This window comes from Diutina rugosa (assembly GCF_008704595.1).
Source record: "Diutina rugosa strain CBS 613 chromosome Unknown scaffold53_size124246, whole genome shotgun sequence".
Taxonomy (NCBI): domain Eukaryota; kingdom Fungi; phylum Ascomycota; class Pichiomycetes; order Serinales; family Debaryomycetaceae; genus Diutina; species Diutina rugosa.
The window spans coordinates 14,042-41,091 of record NW_022995189.1 but is presented as its reverse complement, the minus strand read 5'-3'; the positions used below and the strand labels follow the sequence as shown (position 1 = coordinate 41,091).

Sequence of the window (27,050 nt, the reverse complement as noted above, 5' to 3'; positions counted from 1 at the left end):
CAGGGGGTGATTATAGCATGGGGTGAGGATAATTACTTAGTGGTGGTTTAGTTTCATTTGGTTCGCTTTTTCGTCTGCACTTTTCGAAGTGCGTCACCCTCGTGGTGGCCACAGTATTAAAGGGGGCAGCGTGGTACATCGAGACCACACGCCCCACATCTATGAGTGTTAATCGCCGTGTCTCGTACGAGGGCAAAGATCTCTTAATGAAGATGTAGATGGCTAAAGTAGAAAGGTAATACCAAAGTACACACGACGCCAAGCGTGCTACCCTCATCGCCAATCCTTTAGTCTTTATAGCATTGGTACATTACACGCGGGCGGACGGGGCGGTTTACGAGGGTTGGCAGACACAACCCTTTTTGGGTATAGTGACACAAACCGCGAGGAGGGGGCCAGTTACGGCACCGGTGGTATTCATTTCGATGTCTACTATCAGTTACTGGATTAGGCTAGCCAAGCGAATTCGATGGTTATGAGAGGCGATCCGCTAGTATAGGTTTATAAGCAAGTCACACAATCTCGCACCCTCAGGGCGATCGCACCGGTGTCGATCCCTTCCGCTGGCTCGCCGCCTGCCAAGTTTTTCTTTTTCGTCGCACGGGGTTCGTGGCAATACCGAGAAATTTCCCACGGGCGGTGCGAGTGGCCCCCCCGTATTGTAACGCTCGTCTATCTCGTTAGACGCCCGACGTCATCTGCCAGCAGTGCAAGATTAGCTTTTGTAACCCCTAACTACGAACAAGCCTATAGTAAAGGTCGAGTACTAACATTAATGCATTTGCCAGTGTTTTTACATTTCGTTTCAAATTGATTTTACTGTAGTCGTTATTCGTTACAAGATGCCGTGGACGGTCAAGGTTTCCCGCTCTTTCGTCGAGACATACGACCAGAACGCCGGGTGGGTTCGCATCGGCCGTCTCGGCTTATACGCAGCCAGTTTGGCCTCGTCGTCAGCGTCGTCGCCGTCTTTGGCCTTGGCCGCTCGCCGTTTAAGCAATTTGTTCACCGTATCCCGCTTCTCCTCTTCCTCGGCTTTACTCTTATAGTCAGCCCGACGACGAGCCGACTCCGCTTTACGAAGAGCAATTTGCTCCTCGTTCCGGCTGCGTTGTCTCAGGTTAGGGAGCTCCATCACGGCGTCGTTGTCCAATTTGCGCCGTCTCAGCGTCAGACTGGCCTCATACACTTCTTCGTCGTCATCGTCTTCATCAACACCATCGTCGTCTTCACTGATCACTCGTTTTCTTGACAGTTTGGTCGTGGGAGCCGGTTTTGCCACGGGGTTCACGTCGTAGTCTTCGTCATCGTCGTCGTCGTCCTCGGCCAGATCCAGAGGTTTTAACGAGTCGTTGCCGTCCTGTGCATAAGTATCAAGCTCCTCCGACACGTAGGAGCCGACGTCGGAAAGCTGGTCTTCGTCCAGCTCGTCGCTGGAGACAATGAGGCGAGGTCCCATGAGGTCGCACTGGTTGATCAAGGTTGATATGGACTCGACAATAATGGCCCAACTGTACCTGGAAATGACTAGAAAATTGATGTTTTGAACCTCGATAGATGTGATTAGTGGTTCACATTAATCAATTTGCCTGGCTTAGATCTAAATCTACTGATTTGACCTTCATCGGCTTAGTCTCCGCTTTGAGTCCATATCTCCTCAAATAACTCAAAGATGCCATCCAAATTGAAGAGAATCATCTAATAAAGTAAGATACAATCAAAATTTATCCAATTCATTGTCGTCTAACTCAACTTAGTGGTGATATATACTGTGCCCGCATTTGTCAGCAACGTACGGCTGCGACCGAGTACCTGACGCCACCCGTGATTGCTCGATGGCTTGTGATGTTCGCCCTAGCCCCCGTCATCGATGATATATGGGAGTACCTTGATCTCCTGCTGAAGCTGCTGCTTATCGAAGCCCTCGCTTCCACTCCCGCCACCGCTGGCATTGCTGGTCACTTAAGCCACCGCCGGCTTAAGCTCTACTTACGGTTTGACCGCAAAGCGATCCTGTTTGACTGGGCTAGCAACTTGGTGGATGAAGTGCTTATCGAAGACGCGGAACAGCTCCTCAAACAGTTCTCCCAGGTCGATTTGGTGTTGGTAAATGAAGAAGTGGTGCCGTTCGAATATATCCAATTGCGGATGAGACAGCTCTACAAAAACTATAAAAACCATATACGCAGCATTTCCCTCCACTGGGCGTGGCCCCAGCTATCGGAAGAGCCGTGGTGTGTCAAAGTATCGCTGTACTATAGCCGCGATAGTGCCGTACGTAATCCTGTGGGCACGGAATGCAACCAAATATTGATGACCAAACAGCTTCCATTACTAAACTCGATTGGGTGTGATGGTTGGTTCCCCCCAATTCAAGATTACCCCGGTTTACGCCACGTGAAATTCATTAACATTGCTTATTGTGATACCCAAAAGCTGTTCGTGCCGCCTCCGTGGCTCGAGCACTTGGGGGTGGTACGCAGCAGTATCACCATCAAAATCGAGTCGCCGCTTGTGGAATTGAAAACGTTATTATGGGAAAAGAATACTCAGCCAGTCTCACAGGTACTTCCTGGTATCCCCCATCCAACATCGCTTACGACTACCGATAGGTCCATCACTAACTACGACCACTTGACATCGTCGGTTACCACTCTCAGTTTGGAAAACCCCCGCGTGCTTGATTTGTCCCATTTTACTCGTGTTGATACCCTTACTTTCAATGGTGGTTTCCAGTACTTGGACGTGATTGACGAAGCAGTACGTCGTCAGATTACGCTGTTATCGCTTGAAAGCTGGGACGTGAAACCCGAGGTCGATTTCGCTCGTATACTCACATTGTTCCCCTCACTCAAACGGCTCCGTCTCACTGAGTGTACAGTGGTGTTTGAACCTGGCGTAAACCACGCCAATTTAGAGCACCTCGACATCCAGGAATGTGCCACTGACTCGGACTCACTCGCCACTGATCTCCCTAAGCTTCGCTCGCTTAGACTAGTGAGTAGTTTCGCCAATCGTGATATGGGTGAGTTTATTGATATCGGCCAATTGCCCGCCCTTGAGCTGTGTACCGTCTGGTTTTGTACCATGCAAACCATTGGTGGATCGCATACTCGTCTCCAGAAGCTCGAAGTATGTAGTGATGTCAACCAAGTGGACATCACCGGGTTCCCCAATCTTATCCACATCGGGATATCGTCAGCTAGCCTTACCGAACTCACTGTGAGCAACCCATACCTCAAATCGGTGGTGGTGAAAGAGTGTATTAACTTACAATCGCTCCAAGTGACGTCGCCGCAAGTGGAACTTGTTGATGCCTCTAACGTATTGGCAGTACAAGACTTGGTTCTCCCCGAGTCAGTAACGTGTTTGGTGGCCAGTCAGCCGCAACGAGTGACCACTGATGCCTCCACTTCAACATGGATGATCCCCCCATTGAAACTGGCGATCTTTAGAGTCCACGCTAACATGTTGAGTAAAGAACCGGTGCTGATGCGATTCTCTCCCGCCACCACCTACGTCGATCTCGAGATCCATGCGGGCAAACGGCCCCTCGATATCGAGTTCCCACCCCATATGACGGGGCTCCGGTGTCTGTTTGTCCCCGAAGACTTACTCCGCTATCCGTTGACATACTTGTCGGTGAACCTGAACCGTATGGAGGAGATCCGGCTCCCGCTGACGATTGAGCACTTGGAACTACGTGGCGTGGGTCCCATCCCCAAAATCGTCTGGGACACCGATAAAGCCAATGTACGCTACATCGACCTTACTCGCTACAAGTGGACGTGGTCCGATTTACCGTTAGCCAGCATGCCTCATCTAGCATTTATCAAGTCGCATAAGCCGCAAACTGAGCCTGGTCCCATACCCGTGGCCAGTCTGTGAAACGTCTATATAATTTCATACTTGCCCCAGCATAAACAACCCCTTGATACCCCTAATCTCATTCTTGGTCTCGGTAGCGATATCGCGAGTGCGAGTACGCTCACTGTCTCCAGTGTCCGCAAGCTTATACGAGAAGAACTCCGACGAGTTAAAGTACTCCAAGTCGGCTTTGTTCTGAAAGTTTTTAATCGACATCAGCGCAAGCTTATAGTGGGGGATCTCCTGGACAGAGTAGCCGCGACACTGGCCTAGGCGGTCAGAAAGCTTTGTAAGCCGCTCCACCAACGAGTTCTGGCGCAACTTATCGGTACGGTCAAGCTCAAGGTCGTCAGTAGGGTCATCGGGGAGTTTCTTGTTGACCCGTTCGAGCCACAGATCGGTGGTTTGTACCACGGCATCGGCGTACCGCTTACCATTCTTACGGTCAAACGACACGATGGGGATGTGGCTGACTTTGGTAATGGTCTTCAAGTACAAGCTAATGAGGCTGTGACGGTATTTCTCCAATACCTCGAGGCGGCGGTGGGCGGTGGTGTCGAGTAACGGTCTGATCACGAAGAACCCTATGACGTAGATAAGGGCGACGGCGAGGCCGGACCCGCGTAGAAGACGAGTAAGGTAGACAACAAGGCGGCTGCGGCCTTTGGGGAGCACGCCGTAGGTGCTGGCAGCGTCCCAAGCCTGCTCAGGAATCGTCACGACGGGCACTGACATGTGGGGAACCAACCGAGTGCGAGTCACCGATAATTGTGGGGAGCCAAGGAACACAAAAAATCAGTCCAAAAACTGTAAACTACAAAAACAAATTACAGTAATTGGAGTATGTGATCAATATTAGTTAGTGATTGGTAAAATTTGTAAATTTGATGAATTTGCCGATTGGTAAACGGTGTGATCTATATGGTTTAGCCGAGGCTAATGTTGGTGAAGCACAGTGTCGTGCGAGTGTGATTTCAGGGAAGCCCTCAACCGTTGAAGCGAGATATGACTGTAGAGCAACAAAAAAAATTGTGAATCAAATAAGTATTCTATAACTCACCTTAGAATTGTATAGTCATGTTTTAGGTACATGCCTTTGAGGTGTAATCGTTGAATCGTACGTCTTTGTAGGATTTTCTACACTTCGATAATCTGAAAATATACGTTAACTAAATAACGTCTTCATAGGATTTTCTACACTTCAATAATCTGAAAATATACTTTAACTAAATAATGTTCTAAAAATTGAAAAAACGACGTTTGAAAAAGTCCAGCTAATTGTACTGTCGAGTAGGGGGGGTTCTTCCATTGGAGGGAACAACATGCAATTGGAAATGTTAGTGGTTTCCTTCATCCTCAAACTCCTTGTGTTGCTTTTCAATAAACTGGATCGTCGAATGCATCCGGTTGTGGCAGTTGAAAAACGTGATCAAGCGGCGGCCCATGAAAATCATTGTAAAACTGTGTGTGTGTTTCTGTTCGAGTAGTGATTGAGGGATTGAGGAGAGAATTGCTAGCGTATTTATACCTGGGGGGCGTGGCTTTGCTACCGTTGTCCGTAGATCCGGTCGACGGTGGTTGATTCCGTTACCCCGAAGCGACTCTGAGTCATGGTGTCACTATCTCGGCGAACCGGAAGTTCAGCCTCGCCTAAGTTGACTAATGCCCGAAAAATACAGTTATTGCTCAACCATTACGGACCACAGGAAACGGTTAAATCAGTCAGCAATCAAGAGCATAGGGAACGTCTTCTTCAATGATTTACCCGGGATAGTCACCGCTAAAGGGGTGACCAGCAGCAACGCTGGATAAGTATGATGTAAGGAACTAAATGTACTTATTGGTGGATGTTATTACCCGTAGGTTTTTGGAGTAGTAGCAGTGGTGGCTAATAGCCGACGGCAGTGACTACTTGTGACTTTCGGGTTTACGGGATTTCTCCTAATGGGCTGTGTAACTATTTAACAATCAAAATCGGGAATAGGACGAACGGGAGAATTTAATTGAGGTTATGATAGCAAAGATGTACCCTTTCATTGGTCAATTTAGTAATGTAGAGTTAGTTAAAGTCAGTTTCCCGTTGACAGTAATGCCAAAACAAAGAGTTTTGTGTTAAATCAGTAACGTGCTTTTTGGCCCGATTGTCTCAGTAGGTTTTGACAACTGGACATGATGAACCTCATTTGAGGATCAACCATGCTCTTATTGCAAGGTTTAACATTCAAACATTCACCTCCCTGGCTTCTTTTGTGTGTATTGGGGTCATCGCGGGTCATCATCATATGTACAAGTTAGAATCAATCAATCAATGTAGTCGCCGGGGAACAGGATTTTGCCACCGTCACTAGCTTTGTTACGGTGTTGTTTCCGAGGCTTTCGGGTCGACGGAGGCAGTGAATTATGAGCTTTAGTTTCCAGGGCTGCCATAAGGTCCTCAATGTGGACTGACAGCGGCTGTTGCTCGACGCCATTAACCGGGTTCCGGGCCTTCCGCTCCTGCTTGCGCCGTTGTTCTCGTTCCCGCAACGCTAGCCCTGTTTGTTCCGACGGCTGCCACTTCGATTTGAGGATACGCCGGATCGCCTCGGGCAGCACCTGGAAATACTGGGCCAAATCCACCGTGCGGAGATGGGGCATCTGGGCAGCGATATGTTTGACGTCGTCCATCTGGTCTCGGGTGAGTTTGCGGGTGGGGTTCCACTGGCCGTAGCGTTTCTTGATGGCGGCATCGCGCTTGTGCCACTCGGGTTTGGCCGTGTTAGCGCTGGGTGAGTGTTTCAGAAGCTTCGCCAGGTTGAATGAAGCTAGACTTCGAATCGGGTTTAAGCTTCCAGGGCGTAAACTCCCTTGTAATCGGCTTATCATGACACAGTCCAAGTGATGATAACACAGTGAGCGAATGTGCGAAATCGCAGTCACTTCGCCACATAAAGGAAAACAAAGACGGCCATTTACCACCGTAAACCAGATTTGACGACTAAGACTTTCCCAAGGTAATGTAATCATAAACTCATTATTTTGCCTTTTTTTTGTCTTATCTTTGAGGCATCTTATCTTCCGAGTATACCAATATTCGCGTCTACCATATAAAATTGTGTTTGATAATGAACGATCAAATGGTACGAGAACGTACGGAAAACTGTAAACTTTATCTTGAAAATCACTACAGACAAATCCAATATTATCCAATAGCTATTCAGGGCAGTTAGAACTGGTTTACACCATCTTGTTGGGTACCAATCTTCATCGTTTCAGTTTGTATCCTGCAGGAATCCCGCCGACGGAGTTTTTCGCCACACCCTAATCATCTACCACACCCGAAGTGCACACCACAGTTCTGGCGACCATCCTCGCTTCGCTGCCCTCCGGGAATATACCCCTTCTTTTAGTGCAACCGGTGTGATGAACTTTCTCCGGAAGTTTATGGGCGTGGCCAAGGAGGAGCCCGAGATCGCCCTGGTGCCGCTGGGACGGTTCTTGTTGACGCGGCTGCCCCGCCTGCCCAAAGGGGCGTTCGAGTGTCTCTACCCGGACGCCTACGCCCTGATCCGCGGCACCTCCACTGCCTACTACCACCAGCTCTGTATCCAGCGGGTGGCTGCCGGCGCCGACCCGGCGTCGCTGGTGGGCGGGCTCAACGGCGACGAACTGGACCTGGACGACGACGACGACGACCTGATACGCCTGAACAACGGCGCCGACGACGGGCCCCACACGCTGGACGAATGGACGTTCACCATTGGCGACGATTTGGGGTTTGCTACCTTCGATAACGACCAGGGATATCGCGTAATTAGCTGGAAGGACGTCAATGGCGATTTGGGGGATAAGTTTGAGTTTATCGTTGATCCCAGTGTCGATCATGCTCGTGTCGATGATTTCATTCTTATCTTATTTAAGTGTCTTTATGAGGCTACCTACCAGGAACTGCTGGAGTCGATTAAGCTGCTTGACGATACCCGATTAGCTACCCTCGTGAGTAATAAGCCGACGGAGCTCATCGATGACCCGTCGCTGATTCTCCTGTACCTCCAACTGCTGCTGCTGCTGCTGCTGGCCAACCCTATCTACCTGGAACAAGCTCGTCATTGGTGACTTTGAGGGTATTTTGTGAGTATTCGTGGCTAATCCAGTGGTACCAAAACGTCGGGAACGTTTTAAAGGTATCACATCTCCATCATAATTTACATGCATTGATCTATGTCCAATCAGGTCAATAACTTATGATATTGAGGTCCTGAGCCAACGGGGCGAAGCTAAGGCTGTCAATCTCCTTTGAACCTGTGTTCTCCACTGTTGAATGAGAGCCAGCATGACTCGGGTAGTTTTTGGTAGTTACTGATCTCCGAGCCTTCCGAGGAAATAAATAATTTATAGCCACAAATTGTAGTACAACTACCCTCACTTCTTAAAACCAAATGTCCGTTTCATCTCATCGGCCCAAATAATCCGAAAGGCATTAAATTTTTGCCAGGGCGTTGGCTTATACGTTTGGGCATTAAGCTTCCTCATCTTTGCCTCCTGGATATGGGGGGGGTCCTCATAAGGGATACGGTTGATGCGATGGTGGATCCGTTTCACCCACTCACGGAACCGCGGCAGCTCGATGAGCTTACGGTATAAAAGCTCCTCCAACGACTGTGGCGGCGGCCTCATATTGTCCCGACTTATTTATATAGTATTGGAAACTGGTGCGGCTCCTAGCAATGGCAGGTTCGCACTGGTACTGAACAAAGCGAGTGACGACACCACCACCTCGACGACCTCGAACCGATTTGGACACGCCCCTGCTTCTTGCGAGTGATTGCTTGAACTTTTAAACGCGTCAAAACCTTTGATGATCACCGACTCCCAGCTTAACACGATCGCCCTCGGCTTCGGGTTTGCCCTGATCTTGTTGATCTTGGTGTACCACACCATCCTGACCAACGTCAAGGCGTTGGAGGAAAAGAAGCGGACCTAGAGGTGAAATGATGGAACTTGTGTATACTAGATAGGACATACGGTAATGATACAACCTAAATATTGGTAACGATGGCTACTTGACAGGACGACACGATCGCGGTCTTGAGTTAGAAAATTGCTCGAATATATCCAATTGCATACTTTGATGTTTTGACGTGGTTACAATCTATCAACTGGGTAAAACAATATCATCTTGCCTGGTGATTTCACAATATTGCCAGCAAGATGTTGAGGGTTTCTCGTTATCAATTAATGTAGATGTCTGTCTGTTAGAAGGACTATCAATATTTTAGCTTCTCATCGGTGACTAATATTCAATCTGCTATAAATTGTTCAGATATTTCATTGCAAGAATTACGACATGCTACTTTTAATGGCTACTGCGTGGAGGCTGATATAACCCTATCGGTGCCCAATTCTTACAATAGCACCAAAATAAAAATTTTCAATGCCTCTGCATAACTCACTATAATAAATCAATTGCACACTCACCTTCAATCTTCACTTACCAACATATCCAAACATTCGTCATTCCATCATAGTCGCTCCGCTCGCCCTCGAATTTTCGCCACCATTTCGCACCCGCGAACAACCTCACCACCAACCAGTACCCGCGAACCATGGCTGACAGATACTCGTTCTCGTTAACGACATTTTCCCCCAGGTAAGTAAACTTCAAATTGGTGGTAAGTGGATGGATTTCAACCACTGATTGATGGAGGATCACGTTCCACGTGAGACCCACTCCTCGAGTCCTCTACTAACATACTAGTGGCAAGTTGGTCCAGATCGAATACGCCCTCAACGCGGTGAAACAAGGTGTCACCACCATTGGCATCAAGCTGGGCAACGGGGTGGTGTTGGCGACGGAGAAAAAGGTCAACTCGCCGCTTGTCCGCACCGACCTCGCCACCACGCTGAAGGTGGAGCTTATCACCCCTGATATCGGCATGCTGTACTCGGGGATGGGGCCTGATTTTAGAGTGCTTGTTGACCGTGCCCGCAAGTTGGCTCACACCAATTATAAGCGCATCTACAACGAGTACCCCCCGGTGAGAATATTGGTCCAGGAGATCGCCAAAGTGATGCAAGAACTGACCCAACTGGGGGGGATCCGCCCCTTTGGCGTGTCGTTGCTTGTGGGCGGCTACGACCAACACAGCCAGGAGTTCCAGTTGTACCAAGTGGACCCGCTGGGGTCGTATTTCCCGTGGAAGGCGACTGCCATCGGCAAGACGCTGAACTCGGCGAAGACGTTCTTGGAAAAGCGGTGGACGGAAAACTTAGAGCTTGAAGATGCTATCCACGTCGCTCTCTTAGCGCTTAAGGAGCTGGTTGACGGCGAATTGACGGGTGACAACTTGGACATTTGTATCGTCAGTGACCCTCAAGAGAACGCGTTGGGCTTTAAGGGGACCGACATCGAAGGCCCCCGCTTCCGCAAGTTGTCGGCGGACGAAATCAATGATAGATTGGATGCGTTGTAATGATAATGATAAGCAGGTTTAACTAGTCGTAGTCAGTAGTGGTAGTGTGGTCACGTGACTTACTCCTAAAGATTCAGTGCGAACAGCGATAATGCGATGACCATCGCGACCGTCTAAGACCCTTTACCACCTTACACCCCGACTATGGCCAAGGCGAAACTGAAAAAGAAAGGCGGGCAGGCGGGGCTGAAACAGGCTCAGCGCAGTCAGCGGAAAGTGTTGGACGCGTTCACCCGCGCCGAGCGTGAGCTTAATGGCGGTGACTCCGATGAAGACGATAACGGTGGCTCCGATGACGATGCCCACCGCGTCGTCGGCGGGGTATTGGACGCCCGGCGCTTTCTTGGGGAAGATGCTGAGAACCACGGCGACTTCTCCGACTCGGAAATCGACTCCGACGCCGCGTTGGGCTCCGACGACGACTACGATGTGCTCAACCTGAAGTTCTCGCAAACGCTTAGAGATAAGGCGAAAAGACGACGGCTCGCAGAGAAACGGGGCGAACAATACGAAAGCAGCGACGAAGACGACGATGAAGGATACGCCAGTATCGACGAACTGCAGATGGTCCCCCTCTCAGTGGCGTGGGACATGGATGAAGCCGATTTAGCTAAGCAGACGGGCGAGGTGGTATTGGACGACCAGTGGGAGCTGGAGCTGGAGTCGGAGCTGGAACTGAGTCTGAGCGACAGCGACGACGCCAGTCTGAGCGACGAGCTGGACGTGTTTGCCGGGTTTGACGACGACAACGACGTCAACTTGACGACGACGATGGCGCTGCTCAATCAGGAAATCGAGCTGGAAAAACCCAAACAGAAGAAGAAGCTCATGGTGGAAAAGAGAGAGGAGAGCGAGTACGCGTTGCCCACCAACGGGGCCAAGTTGCTGCTTCAAGATATGTTGGCGGTGGTGGAACAACCGGACGCGGTGTTAATTGATAGAGACACCACTCCCCTTGCCGTTCCCTTACCGAAACGGATCCAACAGCGTCACGACCGGGAAGCGGCGTTTGAGTTAACCAGAAACGAGATCGGTAAGTGGTCGGAGGCCATCTATACTAATCGGGAAGCGGAAACGCTTAAGTTCCCCATTGCCCCCGAACCTGAGTTGCCGCTGAAGGCGCTTACGTTCCGCCAAGAAGCCGAGGCCTCTACCGACTTGGAAAAGAAGATCGAGCTGGTGCTTAAGCAGCTGGCGCTTTTAGATGAACAGAACGAGGCCACTTTTGAGGAGATCCAAAAGGCCAAATTGCTGCCGGAAGAAGTGCGCAAACGGACGGCGGAGCTCAGACAGATGCGTGAGCTTATGTTTAGAGACGAACAGCGGGCGAAGCGGTTGAAAAAGATCAAATCCAAGCTGTACCGCCGGGTGCTTAAACGTGAACGTTTACGTAATGCTGAGTTAGTCGATGACGAAGAAGACGAAGACAGCGACGACTGGGAACGTGACGAAGATAAAGACATGAGACGCGCCGAAGAACGGATGCTGCTTAAGCATAAAACGCAGGGGAAGTGGGCGAAACTGATGATCAAGCTGGGGCTCCTGAAGGACGCCGACTCGCGGGCCGAGCTTGAAGAGATGTTACGCCAGGGCGAACGGTTGCGGGAGAAGCAAATGGGCCACGCCGACGGCGACCAGAGCGACCTGGGGGTGCTGGACGTCGAACAAGAGTACCAGAAAGACGATACAGTCGCCGACGACACCTTGCGGTCTCGCTTGGGTAAAGGGGTGCTTGCCATGAGTTTCATGAAGAAGTCTCAGGAGAAACAGAGACAACAGAACCTCGCCGAGATCGAGGAGATGAAACAGTTGGAGGAAGGCCATGAACCGTCGCTGGTGAACCAACATATAAATGTCGGTAGACGGGTATACACCCCGGGGGCTGCTGCCACTAAAGCCGATGCCGAACGGGTCAACGCTGAGCTCGACGCCTTTGCCGAAGAGAACCAGCTGGCCCTGTTGGAGAATAAGCTCCGGGGACGCGACCGTATCGTGGAGATTAACGAGGAAGAACAAGAGTCTCAGCCCATCGAGCAATCGGAGTTTTCTGAGGCGAACCCGTGGCTCCAGGTGAAGCTGGATAAGCACCTGGGTCCCAAACTGCTGAAGATCCATGTGGTGGACGAGTCGCTGTCCAAGCTCGCCAAGGCGGCGGCGAAGATCGCTAAGCAACAGAAGTCTAAGCACAAGGAGAAGGAGCTTTTGATTGACATTGACCAACAACAATTACGCGGTGACGTTGATGCTGATGGCGACGATAGCGATGACGGTAAGTTTGTCCAGAAAGATCTCATTTCCGAGGCGTTTGCTGGTGACGATGTTGTCGCTGAATTCGAAGCGGAAAAGCGTGAGGTGATTGAAGAAGAAGGCGATAAGGAGGAAGACGTCACTTTACCTGGGTGGGGTGACTGGGCTGGCGACCTGGCCCCGCAGAAGAAGCGGCGGAAGGTGGTTCGCAAGATCGATGGGGTGGTGCAAGCTAACCAGCGTCAAGATAAGGATATGAAACGGGTGATCATCAACGAAAAGGTGAATAAGAAGAACCTCAAATACCACTCGCTGGCGGTGCCGTTCCCTTACGAGTCGCAAGAACAGTACGAGCGGTCGTTGCGGATGCCCCTTGGCCAGGAATGGACGACGAAGCGTGCCCACCAACGCATGACGACGCCGAGAGTGCTCGTGAAACAGGGTACGGTGATCGACCCGTTGAAGGCCCCCTTCAAGAGTAAATAAGCCACGATAATGACTCAATAAATAACGCAAAAGACTCACTTTGTACAATTTAGATCTGGTTTTTAAAACTTTTTTTTTGATCACTCACTTCCTTGGATTGAAATTTAAGGAAGGTACAGGGTGATAGGGGGTAAAAATTATAAGCTTTTGATCATGCAATCAGTTAGTTGGTTAGATTTATGTCTCTGGCGAAGAGAAAGAAGGTTGGCGCTGGCCCCTCCAACTCTACTTCAGTGACTCAATTGCCTAAGTTCCAAGGTCTTTTGGGGAAACTTGCTGACGCCAGCGACCGCCAGTTCTTAACTGACTTGATGAAAGACGTGGAAGACGTGGTTCAAGATTACGAAGCGGCGTGGAACATGATCAGTATCGCCTCAAACCCGTTAAGTGAGCTTATTAATTCAAAGGAATCTCTCCCAGGGTTAAACCGTGACGATGTTCAACACTTAAACCAATCGTTTGCCCAGATTCAAGCTAATTATGACCAACACAAACAACAAATTGAGGCTCTGGCGGATTTACTCTCGATGTTTACCGACGAAAAGGGGTACATTAACACTCGTAAGACTGTCGACACGGAGCTTGACGTGTTGAAAGTGGCTACTACCATGGAAATCTCAGAGTTGTTGGATAATCTCTACGGGGTGCCTCGCGAAACCTGTCAACGGCTTAAGGAGTGCTTTGACAAGGCGAGACAAGAGGTCGACGACTTCAAGGCGGCGTTGACGGAAAAGATCGTCGAGACGTTTGCCGAGAGATTACACAACACCACCATCCCCAGCGTGGTCATCATGGAGGCGGTGTTGATGCTCCGCGACACTGCCAACTCCGACCCCAAGCGCCAAAAGAAATAGGAGCTAATAATTAATATCACAAGTGTTCGAAATTGATACGTAAATATTTCAGTTCTCGTTTGTGGTTAAGTTTTGGCTGACAATTTTAGTAGCCGTTATTTGTAAGGTGTAACGAGGGGTGCAGCCAGGGGCACGCGTTGCCGAGACATTCGAGTGAGTCGACGGAATGTCCACTTTGAGACTATCCAAACGACTTGAGGATGTCTTGGTGACATCTAGAGACCAAACTAAGCTTGATAGACGGTACAAATCGTTTGGTGCTCACGTAATTGTCTACAATTCTGGCAATAGTCAAGTGGGTCATGGGTATCTTAAATTCATTACGTACGTTACAGGTCAAGTAGACACAGAGGGGAGCTGGTGGAGACCCCGGCACTCGAGCTCATGGCTATAGTCGCCGACAAGGTCACGGAAGCGGTGTGGCGAGAGCAGGGCGAGACTGAGGCGTGCCTGGTGACGGGTATAGGGCAACAGCGGCGACGTCGAGACCGGAGGTTGTTGCGGTTGTTCCATACGACGCTTCACTTCATCATAAACATCGACGGAAAACTCACGGAACTGGGCATCCAGGAGCCGGCTCCATTTCTGGTGGGCCTGGGCGGTGCGGGTCTCATCCGATAAAGGCGAGCCAAGCAACTCGTCCAGCGAGCGGAGAAACTGTTTCACGACGCGGTGGTGGTGGTGGAGCTCAGGTTCAGGCATGACTGTTGAAATTAACGGCTTGCTTTGAGTGTATTTAAAGGTTTATCGGCCCCCATCGGGTGTACGTAGGGTATATGCAGGCACGTGGCTCGCCGATGGCCGTGTGGCAGGGAGCTCGTAAACTGGCCCGAGGTTGCGGTAAATTCCTGTCTTCCCCCCCCTGCGGTTGCTATTGCCGGGGTGCCATATTTCGAGGATGCAGTGTTGTTTATTTGCCCGGGGAAAGTGGTCCAATCGTTAGAGGCATGGGGTCATCGTGATGACGCTTGATGGCCGTCTATTTTTGTGGGGTGCAGTGGCAGCTACAGCACCCGGGGAATGTAAGGGGAATGAGGAATGAGGGGCGGAGGAGGGGAATCTCGAGTAGTGGAATTGAAACGTAGAAAATTGTAAGATAATGCTTGCTTGATACAACGCATGGCTTTGGTGTCGATCGCTGCCATCAGATAGAAAGAGAGGAGCACATGAAACGACGATGATTGCGGTGGGTTGCTATACACTATACACGATGACATATCTGGATCATTGCCAAGGAAGGCTTCGATAGGTAATGCCCAACTGATTGCCGAGTGAAAAATCAGGTAAAGAATAGTTAATCGAGGTAACTTGAAATCGAAGGAAGTGGTTGACCAGAAAAGAAACATTTTGTTCAAACGCTATAGATGACATGTTTTGCCACTACTTCGTGCTGAGTTGTATTTCCGGTTGGCGTTCCCCGTTTTGAGCTCCTGTTGGCGATGCCCGTTTAGGGGATATCGCCTCACTGACGGAAGCAGTAAGTTCGATTTCTTTTAATAATGGCAATTTTACAAATTTCAACAAATGTAGGAAAAATAGGATGCAAAAGTATTTCTAAAACTATTGAGTATACAGTCTATCTTTACACAGCCTCGAATAGGGGGTGGCAAATCGTTTTTGGGTGATATAAATTCGCCAAGGTTCGATCGGGTTCTACGGAATGCTTTTGGAGCCGTAGGGGGCCGTGTTCATTGCGTCACGTGACCTCGCGGAAGGCGAAATATCAAAAGCGATCAAAATTTTCCCTTCGACTCCAAGAAAGCCACGCCACCAATATGAATCCCGCCGTGACCAACTTGGTATTGATGCTCACCATGATGCAAGTCGCCAAGAAGCTCGACTTCGAGGACCCTCAGGTCTTGCTCTACGCGCGGGTCGGCTACGTCGCCTGCCAGGTGATTGCCCTCGCCGTCTATCTTATCACCAGAGCCAAGATTAACAGCAAAAACGACATGGTGACCCTCAAGTACGTCGAGCCGGCTAACCCCTTTGGCGGGGAAGCGGCTCCCAAGGCTACCGTCACCACCGTTAAGGAATACGACTTGAAGCAAGTCGACACTCAAATTAAGGGGATCTTCACGGGGATGGCGATGTTGGGGTTCATGCACTTGTACATGGGGTACACCAACCCGTTGCTCATGCAGCTGATTTCCACCGTCAAGCTGGCGCTCGAGCTGAACATCGTCAAGATCCACGTGTGGGGCACTCCCGCCACCGGCGACTTGAAGCGTCCGTTCAAGCTGGCCCCCGGGTTTTTGCAACAATTCATGGGCGGGGACAATGAAGTCAAGACCGACAAGCAGCTGGTGGAGGCGGCGGAGAAGGCCGGCGCCGGCGGGGTCAAGGAAGACTAGTTTAATAGAGTATTATGTACATTATCGACGACCCACGAAGACGAAAAGATATGAGATGAAACGACGTAGTATTGTCATGACAACCAAAGAAAATGCCAGTAACATTGATTAGGGGACCGGTCTGGCCATCGCAGTGTGTGGTTCACCGGAGCTATCGCACACACCCACACTAGTTACTGGTGGACCTATGAATCTGGAAGTCCAAGATATTAGACTAAACCAATGAAAAATTGATCATTCTGATTCGTTAGAGATTTAGTTCAATCAGTATTAGTCGTCAAGTTCGTCTTTACAACTAATTAAGCTGGGGAAACGTGAGTGTCGACTGCGGGGTCGGGGATGTCTCGATTTGGTAGGTGACTCCGTTATGAGGTCATCACTCCGTGTATACAAAAAACGGACCCCACGGAGAAACCCTTGAAGAACCAGTCGATTCGAGTAAATCAAACGTCCATACCATCAATAAGTTTCACTATAGTTACTCGGGAAAGTGCGGCGTTTGATCTCTATCGATCTGATCAGATATCGCTGGTGGTCGGGTTTATATGGGGGGGGATCGTTCCACCGGTGCATGGGCAGCCCGCTGTTTTCTTGTACACGGCACGACTTTTTTTCGATTAGGGGAGAGAATCAATGAAATTCTGCGAAATCTGCGGCCTATATAAAGTAGCGGATCTGCCCGCTTTAATCGACATCTATCCTACATCAATTGAAATATGTCTTCGTGCTCTTGTTCCGGTAACACTGGTGGCCAATGCCAATGCCAAGGTGAATGCAAGTGTGACCACTGCAAGAAGTAAATAGCGGGTTAGCCCTAAATACATGCTGGTACCACAAAGGTGTAGCCGACAACTATAATGGTTATGACTAAGTATAAATACAAACTGTTTGGGTACACAATCAAGGATTGTACGACTGATGGTTTTACAAATTTACTTTGAGAATTGATGGGCGTAGTTATTATGTCGTTCTGGGTTGGGGCAATTTATCAGTGATGGATGGGCCGTTAGCTAACAAGCTATATTTAGCGATAAGGATAAATCCGACGGTTAGAGTTAGTATTTGAAACATACGTCAAACTGGTCCACGCCACAGTGAGCAATTTAGTTTGACCAAATGCTGATTTAAGCGTAATTATAATTACACTACTCACGAGGGGTGATCAGTCGCATTTTTGCTATGATTGCGGCGAAGAGACATTTGTCGCGACCAAAGAGAAAAAAAAGAAAATGTACAATTAAATTTCGGTGCCAGGTGTCACCAGGACAACCAGACTAGGGGTGAAATCCATCGCATTTTCGTCGTTATCTACGAGGCGGCCAGCCTAGAGTGAAGAAGTAGACAGTCTAAACAAATGCCATATCGTTAATGATATCGTTAATGCTGTCACTGCCGGCACTGCCGGCACAGTGAGGCTTATCGCACGTGGCGCGGAAACACTAAATTCATCATCGCTCATTATCTATAGTCATACAATATACCCACCAAATCACCGGATACCAACGTAACATAAATCAAAATAGTAGTCGTCACAATCATGCAAAGGCCTGGAAAGATGCTAAAATGGAGGGGGGGTTCATAAATATTTAGGGGGGGAGGTTCACGCCGTGCACAGGCACTCGGGGACCGGGGCACCTTCCAGGGTTGCACCAGACCGAGGCTGGTCTACGACGCCGGCGTCGAGTTGGCGGTGGCGCGGGCCCGCCCCTGGAAGCGCGGGGGCAGCACCAGCTCCAGCAGGGGCAGGAACGTCGCCGCGGTGTATGGGTTGAACTTCTTCGGCGCCAGCATCTCGGGGATGTCGGGGCAGAACTCCATGTCGTCCTCGATGTCAAACAGCTTCAGGAGGTAGTAGCGGAAGCGCGGGTTGGCGAACGAGTACCCCAGCATCACCAGCGACACCAGCGAGGGTGTCAGCGCCTGCGAGAACGTCGGCAGCGACGCCGGCGACGTGTACTGCTGGTAGGTGTTGTTGTTGTAGTAGGCCATGTAGCGTGTATCAGTGGTGGGGGGAGTATGGGAGAAATAGTGCGGTGGAGGTGTCGGGAGCCAGAGGTTAAATACGTGGGCCATGGTACATGAGCGATTGGGCCACGCACGTTATTGGCGTCTGCATACAGGCGCACGCCTTCTCCTCACTGGGGGGGATAACAAATAGGACCCTGATCCCGTTGGCCCTCATTTTTGTAATTTCAGAAAAAAAAATCTATAGGTGTGTCGGTAGTGTTTCTAGGTAGTAGGGAGGGAAGACGGAGGTGTGTAGACGGTCGCTGGGTCTTTGACTGGAGATGTTGGCGATGCGCCTGACAAAAGCAACGGAGCCACCAATCAGCGAGGGGGCGGCTGTTCGCGCGCTACAAACGCATGACCCCGTGCATCTTCTAGAAATTGAGCTGTCGCTGGGTCCAGGCAATCCTTCCGTACTGCACATAGTTGCGAGCTATCGGAAAAGAAATTTGGGTGATGACGGAACCAGCACTACCGACACCACAACAAAAAAAAAAAAAGTCGCACTGCCCCACACTAGTACTAATCCCACAACCTTCTATTTTCATGGGAGAAGGTTCTATCTGCAGGAACACCTCGAAAAATTCCCCGGACTTCGATGGCGACCGATCGCCTTCCATCGAAGCGCCACCGCTGGGAGCCATTAGTAAGCTTCCATAGAATTCCACCCGACTATATAGCCACAGACTTTTCTGCCTCAAACAAGAACTAAACCAATTACCTTCTCTATGTTGCAATACGAAAACTACTACTACCTTGAGCCCGAAGTGGTGCTTGTCCCCTCGTCGGGCCCAGGCTGTTGCCAGGTGGTGGCGGCGAGAGAAGCGGCTCGAGCAGAAGCGGCTCGCCGGGAAATCGCCCGCCAACGGGAAATCGCCATCCACAACGAGATTGTACGCCAACAGCAATTGGCTCAGCAGAAAGCTCAGGAGATTGCCCACCAGCAGATGGTGGAGGAATACGCCTTGCAAATTGCTAGAGAGCGAGCTGAGGCGATTGCCAGACAGGAGAGAGAAGAGATGCTTAGACGCCAGCAGGAATTGGCCCACCGGCGGGCGGTTGAACTCGCTCGTAAAAAGGCGCAAAGACAAGCGCAACGGGAGGCGAAGCGCAAGGCCCAGGCCGAGGCCGAGGCCAAGGAACAAGCGAGACAACGCATGGAACAATTGCTCCAGCAACAAGCACAACAATTGCTCGAGCAACAAGTGCAACAAGTGGCCAAGCAACGGGCCTACGAACAAGCAGTGAGGGAAGCGGCTGCTCGCCAACAGCGTCAGAACCGCCAGCAGCCGAGAGTGTTCACCCGTGAAGATGCTAAGCGGTACGTTGTGATTCTCAAAGGTGTGGAACTGGCCAAATTGAATGTGCTGTACTTGAGAGACGAGAACCAAGTGGTGGTGGAATTGGGCGAGAAATTGCCCGGTTACTCTACTGCGGATACGGTGACGATCAACTTTGCCGAACCCGTCGATGGGTACCACGTGGTGGGCCAAATCATCGAAGGCGACTTGGTCTTGACCTGTCCCAAGAAGGAGACTTTGACTATTGCCCCCACTGAGACTACTAACGCTACTGCTGAAACCGAAAAGGAACTGACTGACGCTAATGGCGATGCTAACGACGATGCTAACGACGACGCTGAAGAGGAAGAATCGGAAGCTGAAACTGCATCGGTGACTCAGGAACTGGACTGGGAAGACGTCGACGAAGATAAGGAAGAAGCCGCTAAGGAAGCTGAACCGGAAACTAAGGCTGATGAGGCTGAAGCTAAAGAGACTGATGGTGATGCCAAACCGGCTGAACCGGTGGTGGAAGAACCTGCCGAACCCGAAGTGGAAGAGCCTGAGGAAGCCGTCGCCGTCGAAGTGACCGAAGTCGAAGCCCTCGAGAGAAAACGTCGCCTGTCGGAACTGCTGGAATCGGATGAGAAGAAGATTAAGTCCCAACAGAGTCTGCCCAATGTCAAGCCAGTAGTGGTTCGCCATGTCACTCTTGAAGAAATTGAGGACGCCGACTTAAGCCTGTAATGACGTTACGACCGGTTTTATGTGTATAGCTAATGTTTAATAAACCAAATCCCGTGGATAAAACTGTAGAAAGGACTCTATTCCTGTGTTAAACCCATACACGACTATAGATAGCACCACGCTTCTGTTTGGTTCTAGCATCGCCCAAGAGTTCTAGCATCGCCCAAGGGTTCTAGCATCGCCCAAGCGTCTGTTTGGCCCTGCTGGTTGAGACTATGGCAGTCCCATCAACTCAATTAGACTATACTCGTGCTAACTAAAATACAAGTTCAGGTTTTTCCTCCTCTCTCTCGGCGGGTCACTGCTATCGCTGGGTACCAGCTCGCCTTTGCTCCGGTGCAGATGAGGGAAGTATACCACGTTTATGGGAGGCAAGTAGTATACGTTCAGAATGGGGAAGTACTTGTATCGCAGCAGCGTCAGCAAGTCCTGGTTATCCTGCCCGGGGCCTAGGACATCGGCTGCCAGCAGTTCCAGCGACTGTTCTCTTTGGGTAGTGGTTGTTTGTGGTAGTCGAGCCTCCGAGTCGTCCAGCTGGTCGATATCGTTATTATTCTGTGGCGCCGGGTCAGCGCTTACACCACGCTCAAACTGACCAGTTTCGTCACCGGGCTCAGCGCCACCACTTATAGCTAGCTTATACGACTGTTTGCTATACAGCAGGCGGCCTCGTATGAGCATATCGTCACGGTCAGCGTAGAAGCTGGGGTTACGTCCTCTGACGATGATTGGCTCCAGTTTCAATTCACAAAGTAAGATTTCGTTAGTTTCGCCGCCGCCGGTGCCGCCAGCTCCAGTAGCGCCGGCCATCCCCGGGTCCTCTTCATAGTAGTCATCATGGTATAAATCAGCGACCACCGCCGAAAGTTTAACTATCAAATGGTAATAGTTTTGGAAATTCAGGTGGCCGTTATTGGGAGTAGCGCTTTTAAACTGACACTGTTTAATCACGAAAAACTTATCGATGATGCCATTATCCACCGGTTGGTCATCGTTAAGGAGGATAATGTGTTCCAGATTAAGGATTTGCGACGGCACTATAGTATCATCACTCAGCGTCGTCACTTGGGCTCGTTTCTCCTTTTCCGTTTCTTTGTATAGGTCCCTGATTTTGATGCTAACGTCAGATTTGCTGGTGCGGGGCATCTTGGTACCCGCGAGCACTTCAAGCTTGAAGTACTTGATCACGCGAGTGATAGTGTAGCCAAAATCCAGGGTCTGTACTCGTAAAAGCGGCAGGGGAAACTTTATCCCAGAAATTTGCATATTCATCGAGATCTGGATATAGTTGCGGCGGTAACACGAAATCACTGCTGGCGGCACTGGCCCTTCACCAGTAGCTTGGTTGGGTACTGACGCGAGGAAATTACTATTGTCGATGTCGTTAGTAAGGAAACGACCATTAAGAAACCCTCCGAAAGTGACATTAACGGGGTTATTATCCTTATCGACAATGGTAAAGTTCAGCAGTTGCGAGTGCGGCTGGGGCTTTAAATCAAGCAATCTCCGCAAATGATGAGCCCGATAATCAAACTCAATCTCTCGTTTCACCGGTTCCCTGCGTCTCTGTTTGCGTCTCAGCTGTTCCCGCTGTTGTGGAGGCGGATGAGGGTAGTTATTCATCGGAGTCAGAGCCGCTGCCAGAAGCGAGCCTGGCGGCGGCGTGGCTACGGGAGGCACTCCTCCGTACGTACCAAACTGTGGGGGCATCAGTACTGGTGGATACGTCTGTAAATGCCCGGGAACGTGGGGTCTTTGGTTAGTGTTCAGCCCCGTGGCCTCGACGGGGATAAAGCCGGCGTAGTGGTTGTGGGTCATGAAATTGGCCAACACTTCCTCGGCCACCGCTCCTGGCAGCGGCAGCATCAGTTTGGTCATCACTGGCGGCGGCTGGAGCTGGGCCCACCCCCAGTCGGCGTTGATATCGGTGTCGGGCACTCTAGCATGGTGGGGCCCTGGGGGGTCTGGGTGGAGGATATCTGGGAGGAAAAGCAGCGCCAAGTCGTCCAACCGTTCGCTGGAGTCCATCGGGAGTCTGGGTTAGATGGGGGAAGGGGGTGGGGGAGAATGTGGGTCAATGGAGATGGGAGACGTTTTTGTGGGGTCGATGCCGCGCCAAATAATGTGACGTTGCGGAGAAGACAAGGGGAGATATGGGGACAAGGGGAGGAGGATATCAACAATTTAAAGGGTGATATCATCTATTTATGGGTTACACTACACGATAATGTATTAAAAAAAGGGATTGTCTTACGATTTGTTTGTGTTTTTTGTCGGGTGGTTAGAGTGTCTCCATGGGAAATGTCGCGTGGGAGGTCACCGAGACTGTGTGCAGCACTGGCGAGGATAATGTAACCTGAGGTTACATCGACTATGCCGTGGTCCCCTATCTTCCCCGATGTGGAAAATACATCACCATACTCCCCATCTAGAAGTTTTCCAGAATACCTTCGATGATTGGAGTAAACCCTCGCGCTGTTAGCGAATTTCGTCACTATAATTTCTGGTGGTGAGACTACTTTAAATTAGCTCTCTAAACCATTAGATCTACGGAGAAATCGCCCGTAAATGAAGCAGTAGTCTTCACATCATCTACCGACAACTGCTGGACGCGGACGGGTGTTCGCTAGCTGCCGCCGAACACGTCAAAAACACATGTCGGTGGCCTTCGGGTGCCTGATGTAAGTCCGGTGCCCTTTCGGTGTTAGTTGACGCCCATTGGCTTGTGGACAGGTACGGCGACGATTACCTAGCCAAGAAACCTGGTATTATTTTTGTCGGATCACTTTTTTCAAACCCCATCGGAGCTTGCTGACATTAGGCATCCATTGGTAATGCAGAAGAGAGATCGAAGTATAGCTAAAACCAGAGCAAACCAAAAAAAAAAATGAACAAACCACATAACATGATGAACATTTTGAAGAGTGACTACTTCGATTTTCTCTCAGAAGTCGCCATTGTTTCCTGGTTTTCTTGGGGGTGGTTTGTCGAGGCTCGGTGCGGCCCGCCGTGCGATGACATCAGCGCCAGGATCACCGACAGGTGGAACGAGCACTTTCCCACGAGTACGCCAGCATAGCAGGCTACCCAATAGCCACCACCAGGCTGGGGACCTAGTCGTTTTTCTGGTTTGTTTATTTGTTTACAGTCGTGGCTGGGTATAGCCTATACGGTGTATGTAGGTGGGGGTACTAAAAATAGGATGGCCACCGTTAGCAGAAAATACCGGCGCAGCACGACCGCCAATACGCTCGCAGGCCCCCTCCCCTGGCTGCCGCCCATGGCTAAAGCCCTAACCAGCGGCAGCGGCGTTTCGGTTATGATTGCGAGCGCCTAATGGAGAGGGCAGGGTCGTGCATGGGCACGAAAAATCATATATATTACTCGCCTGCGGGGCCCTCCCCCCGGGTGTGTCTTGTGTGCCATGGCAACCTACCCCGGACGCACCGCCCACCAGGTGTACGGCCAGGACTTTATCATTGACAACCACTTTCTGATCATCAAGGAGTTGGGCCATGGAGCGTACGGCATCGTGTGCAAGGCGCAGTACCAGAACGGCCTGGAGACGCTGTACGTCGCCATCAAGAAGATCACCAACATCTTCAGTCGCAAAATCTTGTGCAAGCGGCTGTTGCGGGAATTGATGCTTTTGCAGTTCTTTAGAGGGCATAAAAACATCACCTGCTTGTACGATTTGGACATCATCCCCGATCCGGTGACGGGCCAGTTTAATGATGTCTACTTATATGAGGAGTTGATGGAGTGTGATATGAACCAGATCATCCGGTCAAAACAACCGTTGACCGACTCCCACTACCAGCTGTTCATCTACCAGATCCTTTGCGGCCTTAAATATATCCATCTGGCCGATGTCCTCCACCGAGATCTCAAGCCCGGTAACCTCTTAGTGAATGCCGATTGCGAATTGAAAATCTGTGATTTCGGTCTTGCTCGTGGGTTCAGCGAAAACCCGGAACAGAACGCCGGTTTTATGACGGAATACGTCGCTACTCGGTGGTATAGAGCCCCCGAAATCATGCTTCTGTTTACTAATTACACTAAGGCCATCGATATCTGGTCCGTCGGGTGTATTCTTGCTGAGCTTCTAGGTGGTAAAGCCCTCTTCCGAGGCCGGGACTACGTCGACCAATTGAACCAGATATTACTCATATTAGGCACCCCACCGGAGGAACTGCTTGTTAAGATTGGTCTGATCCGCGCCCAGAACTACGTGCGCTCATTACCGTATATGGCGAAGGTGCCGTTGCTGGAGCTATTCCCCGACGCTAACCCCGAAGCCATCGACTTATTGGAGAAGATGTTGACGCTTGATCCGTTTGAACGGATCACGGCTGAGGAAGCATTGGAACATCCGTACCTTCGAGTATGGCACGACCCTAATGACGAACCGGTGTGTCAGGTGAAATTTGACTTTACCTCGTTTGAGAAAGTCGACGATATGGCCGAAATGAAGCGGATCATTATTCGTGAAGTGAAGAACTTTAGGGAGTTTGCCCGTAAACCGATTGAGGAACAACAACGGGAACAATTGAAGCTTCAGTTGAGTCATGAACAAGCCCAACAGCACTACGAAAAGCAACAACAACAGCAACAGCAACAACAGAAACAACACCGCCAACGCCACCACCAACAGCAACAGCAACAACATCAGCCACAGCAAAACCATCATCATCACCAGCACCAACAACACCAGCAGAGCCATCAACAGCATCACCACCACCAGCAACAACAACAACAACAACAACATCACCTTAATCAGGTACAACAGCAACAGCAACAACATCAACAGCAACCACCGTACCCTTACCACATGGACTACCAGACGCCCCAGGCAGCCCAGCTATACAACGTGCTGCTGCTGCCGGGGTTCACGGCGAGCCAGGTGAACACCACGGCTGATTACGCCAACAACGTTAGCTACGAACAAGCCCCGCCCCCGCAGGAGATCGAGGACTTCACGTTTGCCAACCAGCTGGCACTGGACCTATTCCGCTTGGAGGAAGAGTTAGGGTTTGGCATGGACGGCCATGGGCAGGGGTTCCATTAGCATACTACGACCGGAAACGACACCACGCGAGCGTCCCACTATACATAGTTAATGCTCACACTATTTATCATTCTCACTTCACTGAACTGAATACTTGGTAGTTGGTCTAGTTGATTTCGCTTCTATTTTTAGAATTTTCACTGTTTACCTCATCGTTGCGTTGGCGACGCACAGCGGGCAAAAATACCCCGAAAGCGTCAGGTCGATCATTTCAAGTACAGCACCCGGCATACATGCGGCGCGAGTTTATCTATTCAGGGTTCAGCTGGGAAGGTCGTAGCACGGACTCTTAAGACCACTAAACCGCTTGTATAGTGTCAATCACTGCGCCTAAAACAGTAAATCATCTTGTGTCTCACTTGTATCTTGGCGTCTGCGGATTTCCCCGCAATAGGACACAATAGCTAAACGACACAATACATTTCATGAACCAGCCATGCCGAAACGAGCTTTTCCACAAAACGGCCACGGCGTTTGTCAGCTACAAAACTATCCAGTGACGTGATTATTTTTTCTTGGTGGCGGTGTTGTACAGTTACAAAGATGGTTGGCCAATTCCACTTAAACTTTTTGTGGAGCCACAGTTGTGAGGTTACTCCGTATTGAATACGAAATGGGATACGGCTACCAATCGACGGTCGCCGATAGCTATGGTACCGCTATCAGGCGAGCAAATATGCCGATGAACATGGCTCGTATTGCCCAAAGCATGTGGAAGTTTTCTACTTGAGATTCCCAATTCAGACAAGGCAGATTATATTCGGAGATGATGTCAAAAAGATCACACGGCTACACAAACGCACCGAACATTATTGTCGCCAGAGGTTTGTGGACGTGTCGGATAAATTTTGATGCTTTTGTTACAGGAAAAAGAAGCTGGATTTTTCCTGATATTTAAGCTTTTGATATTTTCTGTCACCGGAATATCTGTCGGAATAATGATATAATAGCGAGTACGAAGTGATCACCCAAGCCAGCAACCGTGCATGTGATAGACAGTCCGCCATCCACTATCCTGGAATTCACCTTCACCAGAATCCCTTGATGTTCGATGAAATGTGGCAAACATTGACGATTTTTGTGAATTTACAATCGTAATTTTTTTTATTTTGGGGTGAATAACTATGTGATTCAGCTCGAAACTATGCCTGGTGCCAAATTAAAAAGCGGGGAAGGGTGACATTTGTTTCTACTCGGGAGTTTGAATTATGTGATTGTGATGAACTGTGCAAGAAACGGGTTGAAGAACGTTGAAGCTTGATAAGGACGCCATTGTTGGAATTGTTTTCATGCTATTCAAGGCTTAGATTGTTTCTGTTCATTCAAATTATGGATGATTTATGATTGAATCAGAGATATTTAATCATAAAGAAGTCAGAAATATCAATTCATAGTCGAAATGGAGATTTAAAAATTCGACAATTGAAAGTGATGGAAACGTGATGGAAACTAACCTTCAAAGGATCACGAATTTCAGAATGTGTTGTCGAAAGAATAGAAATTATTCTCAAATGACCAACAAAATCGAGATTTCAAGTTATTTTTGAATTGAATACTGGGTGCCTAAATTATTAACGATTCTGCGTAATTCGCCGCCTATTATAGGCATATTGATGACGACAACAACAACTCATCATGGAGTTTCCATGAGTGCTTCCATGCTGCTTTTGATCTAGCAGCTGCATGCA

General features: G+C 49.8%; 12 protein-coding genes across 12 annotated transcripts; 7 read left to right on the top strand and 5 right to left on the bottom strand. All coding sequences in view use genetic code 12, as the record gives it.

Moving 5' to 3' along the window:
• Positions 1-835: 835 nt before the first annotated feature.
• On the bottom strand, positions 836-1,459 carry DIURU_004611 (uncharacterized protein; the record flags this gene model as incomplete). The annotated part of the gene is made up of 1 exon (XM_034157504.1): positions 836-1,459. One exon carries the CDS (start codon positions 1,457-1,459, stop codon positions 836-838), a length of 624 nt encoding a protein of 207 aa, XP_034010575.1.
• A 386-nt stretch (positions 1,460-1,845) lies between these two features.
• On the top strand, positions 1,846-3,888 carry DIURU_004610 (uncharacterized protein; the record flags this gene model as incomplete). The annotated part of the gene is made up of 1 exon (XM_034157503.1): positions 1,846-3,888. One exon carries the CDS (start codon positions 1,846-1,848, stop codon positions 3,886-3,888), a length of 2,043 nt encoding a protein of 680 aa, XP_034010574.1.
• A 15-nt stretch (positions 3,889-3,903) lies between these two features.
• On the bottom strand, positions 3,904-4,602 carry PEX17 (Pex17p; the record flags this gene model as incomplete). Its single annotated transcript, XM_034157501.1, has 1 exon — positions 3,904-4,602. The coding sequence occupies one exon, from the start codon at positions 4,600-4,602 to the stop codon at positions 3,904-3,906; it is 699 nt and encodes a 232-aa protein (XP_034010573.1).
• A 1,566-nt stretch (positions 4,603-6,168) lies between these two features.
• Positions 6,169-6,732, bottom strand: DIURU_004608 (uncharacterized protein; the record flags this gene model as incomplete). Its single annotated transcript, XM_034157500.1, has 1 exon — positions 6,169-6,732. The coding sequence occupies one exon, from the start codon at positions 6,730-6,732 to the stop codon at positions 6,169-6,171; it is 564 nt and encodes a 187-aa protein (XP_034010572.1).
• Positions 6,733-7,269: 537 nt separating this feature from the next.
• Positions 7,270-7,962, top strand: VID27 (Vid27p; the record flags this gene model as incomplete). The annotated part of the gene is made up of 1 exon (XM_034157499.1): positions 7,270-7,962. The coding sequence occupies one exon, from the start codon at positions 7,270-7,272 to the stop codon at positions 7,960-7,962; it is 693 nt and encodes a 230-aa protein (XP_034010571.1).
• A 1,490-nt stretch (positions 7,963-9,452) lies between these two features.
• On the top strand, positions 9,453-10,319 carry PRE8 (proteasome core particle subunit alpha 2; the record flags this gene model as incomplete). The annotated part of the gene is made up of 2 exons (XM_034157498.1): positions 9,453-9,496; positions 9,605-10,319. The coding sequence occupies 2 exons, from the start codon at positions 9,453-9,455 to the stop codon at positions 10,317-10,319; spliced, it is 759 nt and encodes a 252-aa protein (XP_034010570.1).
• Positions 10,320-10,463: 144 nt separating this feature from the next.
• Positions 10,464-13,906, top strand: DIURU_004605 (uncharacterized protein; the record flags this gene model as incomplete). The annotated part of the gene is made up of 2 exons (XM_034157497.1): positions 10,464-13,044; positions 13,287-13,906. 2 exons carry the CDS (start codon positions 10,464-10,466, stop codon positions 13,904-13,906), a joined length of 3,201 nt encoding a protein of 1,066 aa, XP_034010569.1.
• Positions 13,907-14,242: 336 nt separating this feature from the next.
• DIURU_004604 (uncharacterized protein) lies at positions 14,243-14,608 on the bottom strand (the record flags this gene model as incomplete). The annotated part of the gene is made up of 1 exon (XM_034157496.1): positions 14,243-14,608. The coding sequence occupies one exon, from the start codon at positions 14,606-14,608 to the stop codon at positions 14,243-14,245; it is 366 nt and encodes a 121-aa protein (XP_034010568.1).
• Positions 14,609-15,681: 1,073 nt separating this feature from the next.
• Positions 15,682-16,260, top strand: PHO88 (Pho88p; the record flags this gene model as incomplete). The annotated part of the gene is made up of 1 exon (XM_034157495.1): positions 15,682-16,260. One exon carries the CDS (start codon positions 15,682-15,684, stop codon positions 16,258-16,260), a length of 579 nt encoding a protein of 192 aa, XP_034010567.1.
• Positions 16,261-18,995: 2,735 nt separating this feature from the next.
• DIURU_004602 (uncharacterized protein) lies at positions 18,996-20,294 on the top strand (the record flags this gene model as incomplete). Its single annotated transcript, XM_034157494.1, has 1 exon — positions 18,996-20,294. The coding sequence occupies one exon, from the start codon at positions 18,996-18,998 to the stop codon at positions 20,292-20,294; it is 1,299 nt and encodes a 432-aa protein (XP_034010566.1).
• Positions 20,295-20,546: 252 nt separating this feature from the next.
• Positions 20,547-22,322, bottom strand: REP1 (Rep1p; the record flags this gene model as incomplete). The annotated part of the gene is made up of 1 exon (XM_034157493.1): positions 20,547-22,322. The coding sequence occupies one exon, from the start codon at positions 22,320-22,322 to the stop codon at positions 20,547-20,549; it is 1,776 nt and encodes a 591-aa protein (XP_034010565.1).
• Positions 22,323-23,718: 1,396 nt separating this feature from the next.
• Positions 23,719-25,362, top strand: MKC1 (mitogen-activated serine/threonine-protein kinase; the record flags this gene model as incomplete). Its single annotated transcript, XM_034157492.1, has 1 exon — positions 23,719-25,362. One exon carries the CDS (start codon positions 23,719-23,721, stop codon positions 25,360-25,362), a length of 1,644 nt encoding a protein of 547 aa, XP_034010564.1.
• Positions 25,363-27,050: the final 1,688 nt, after the last annotated feature.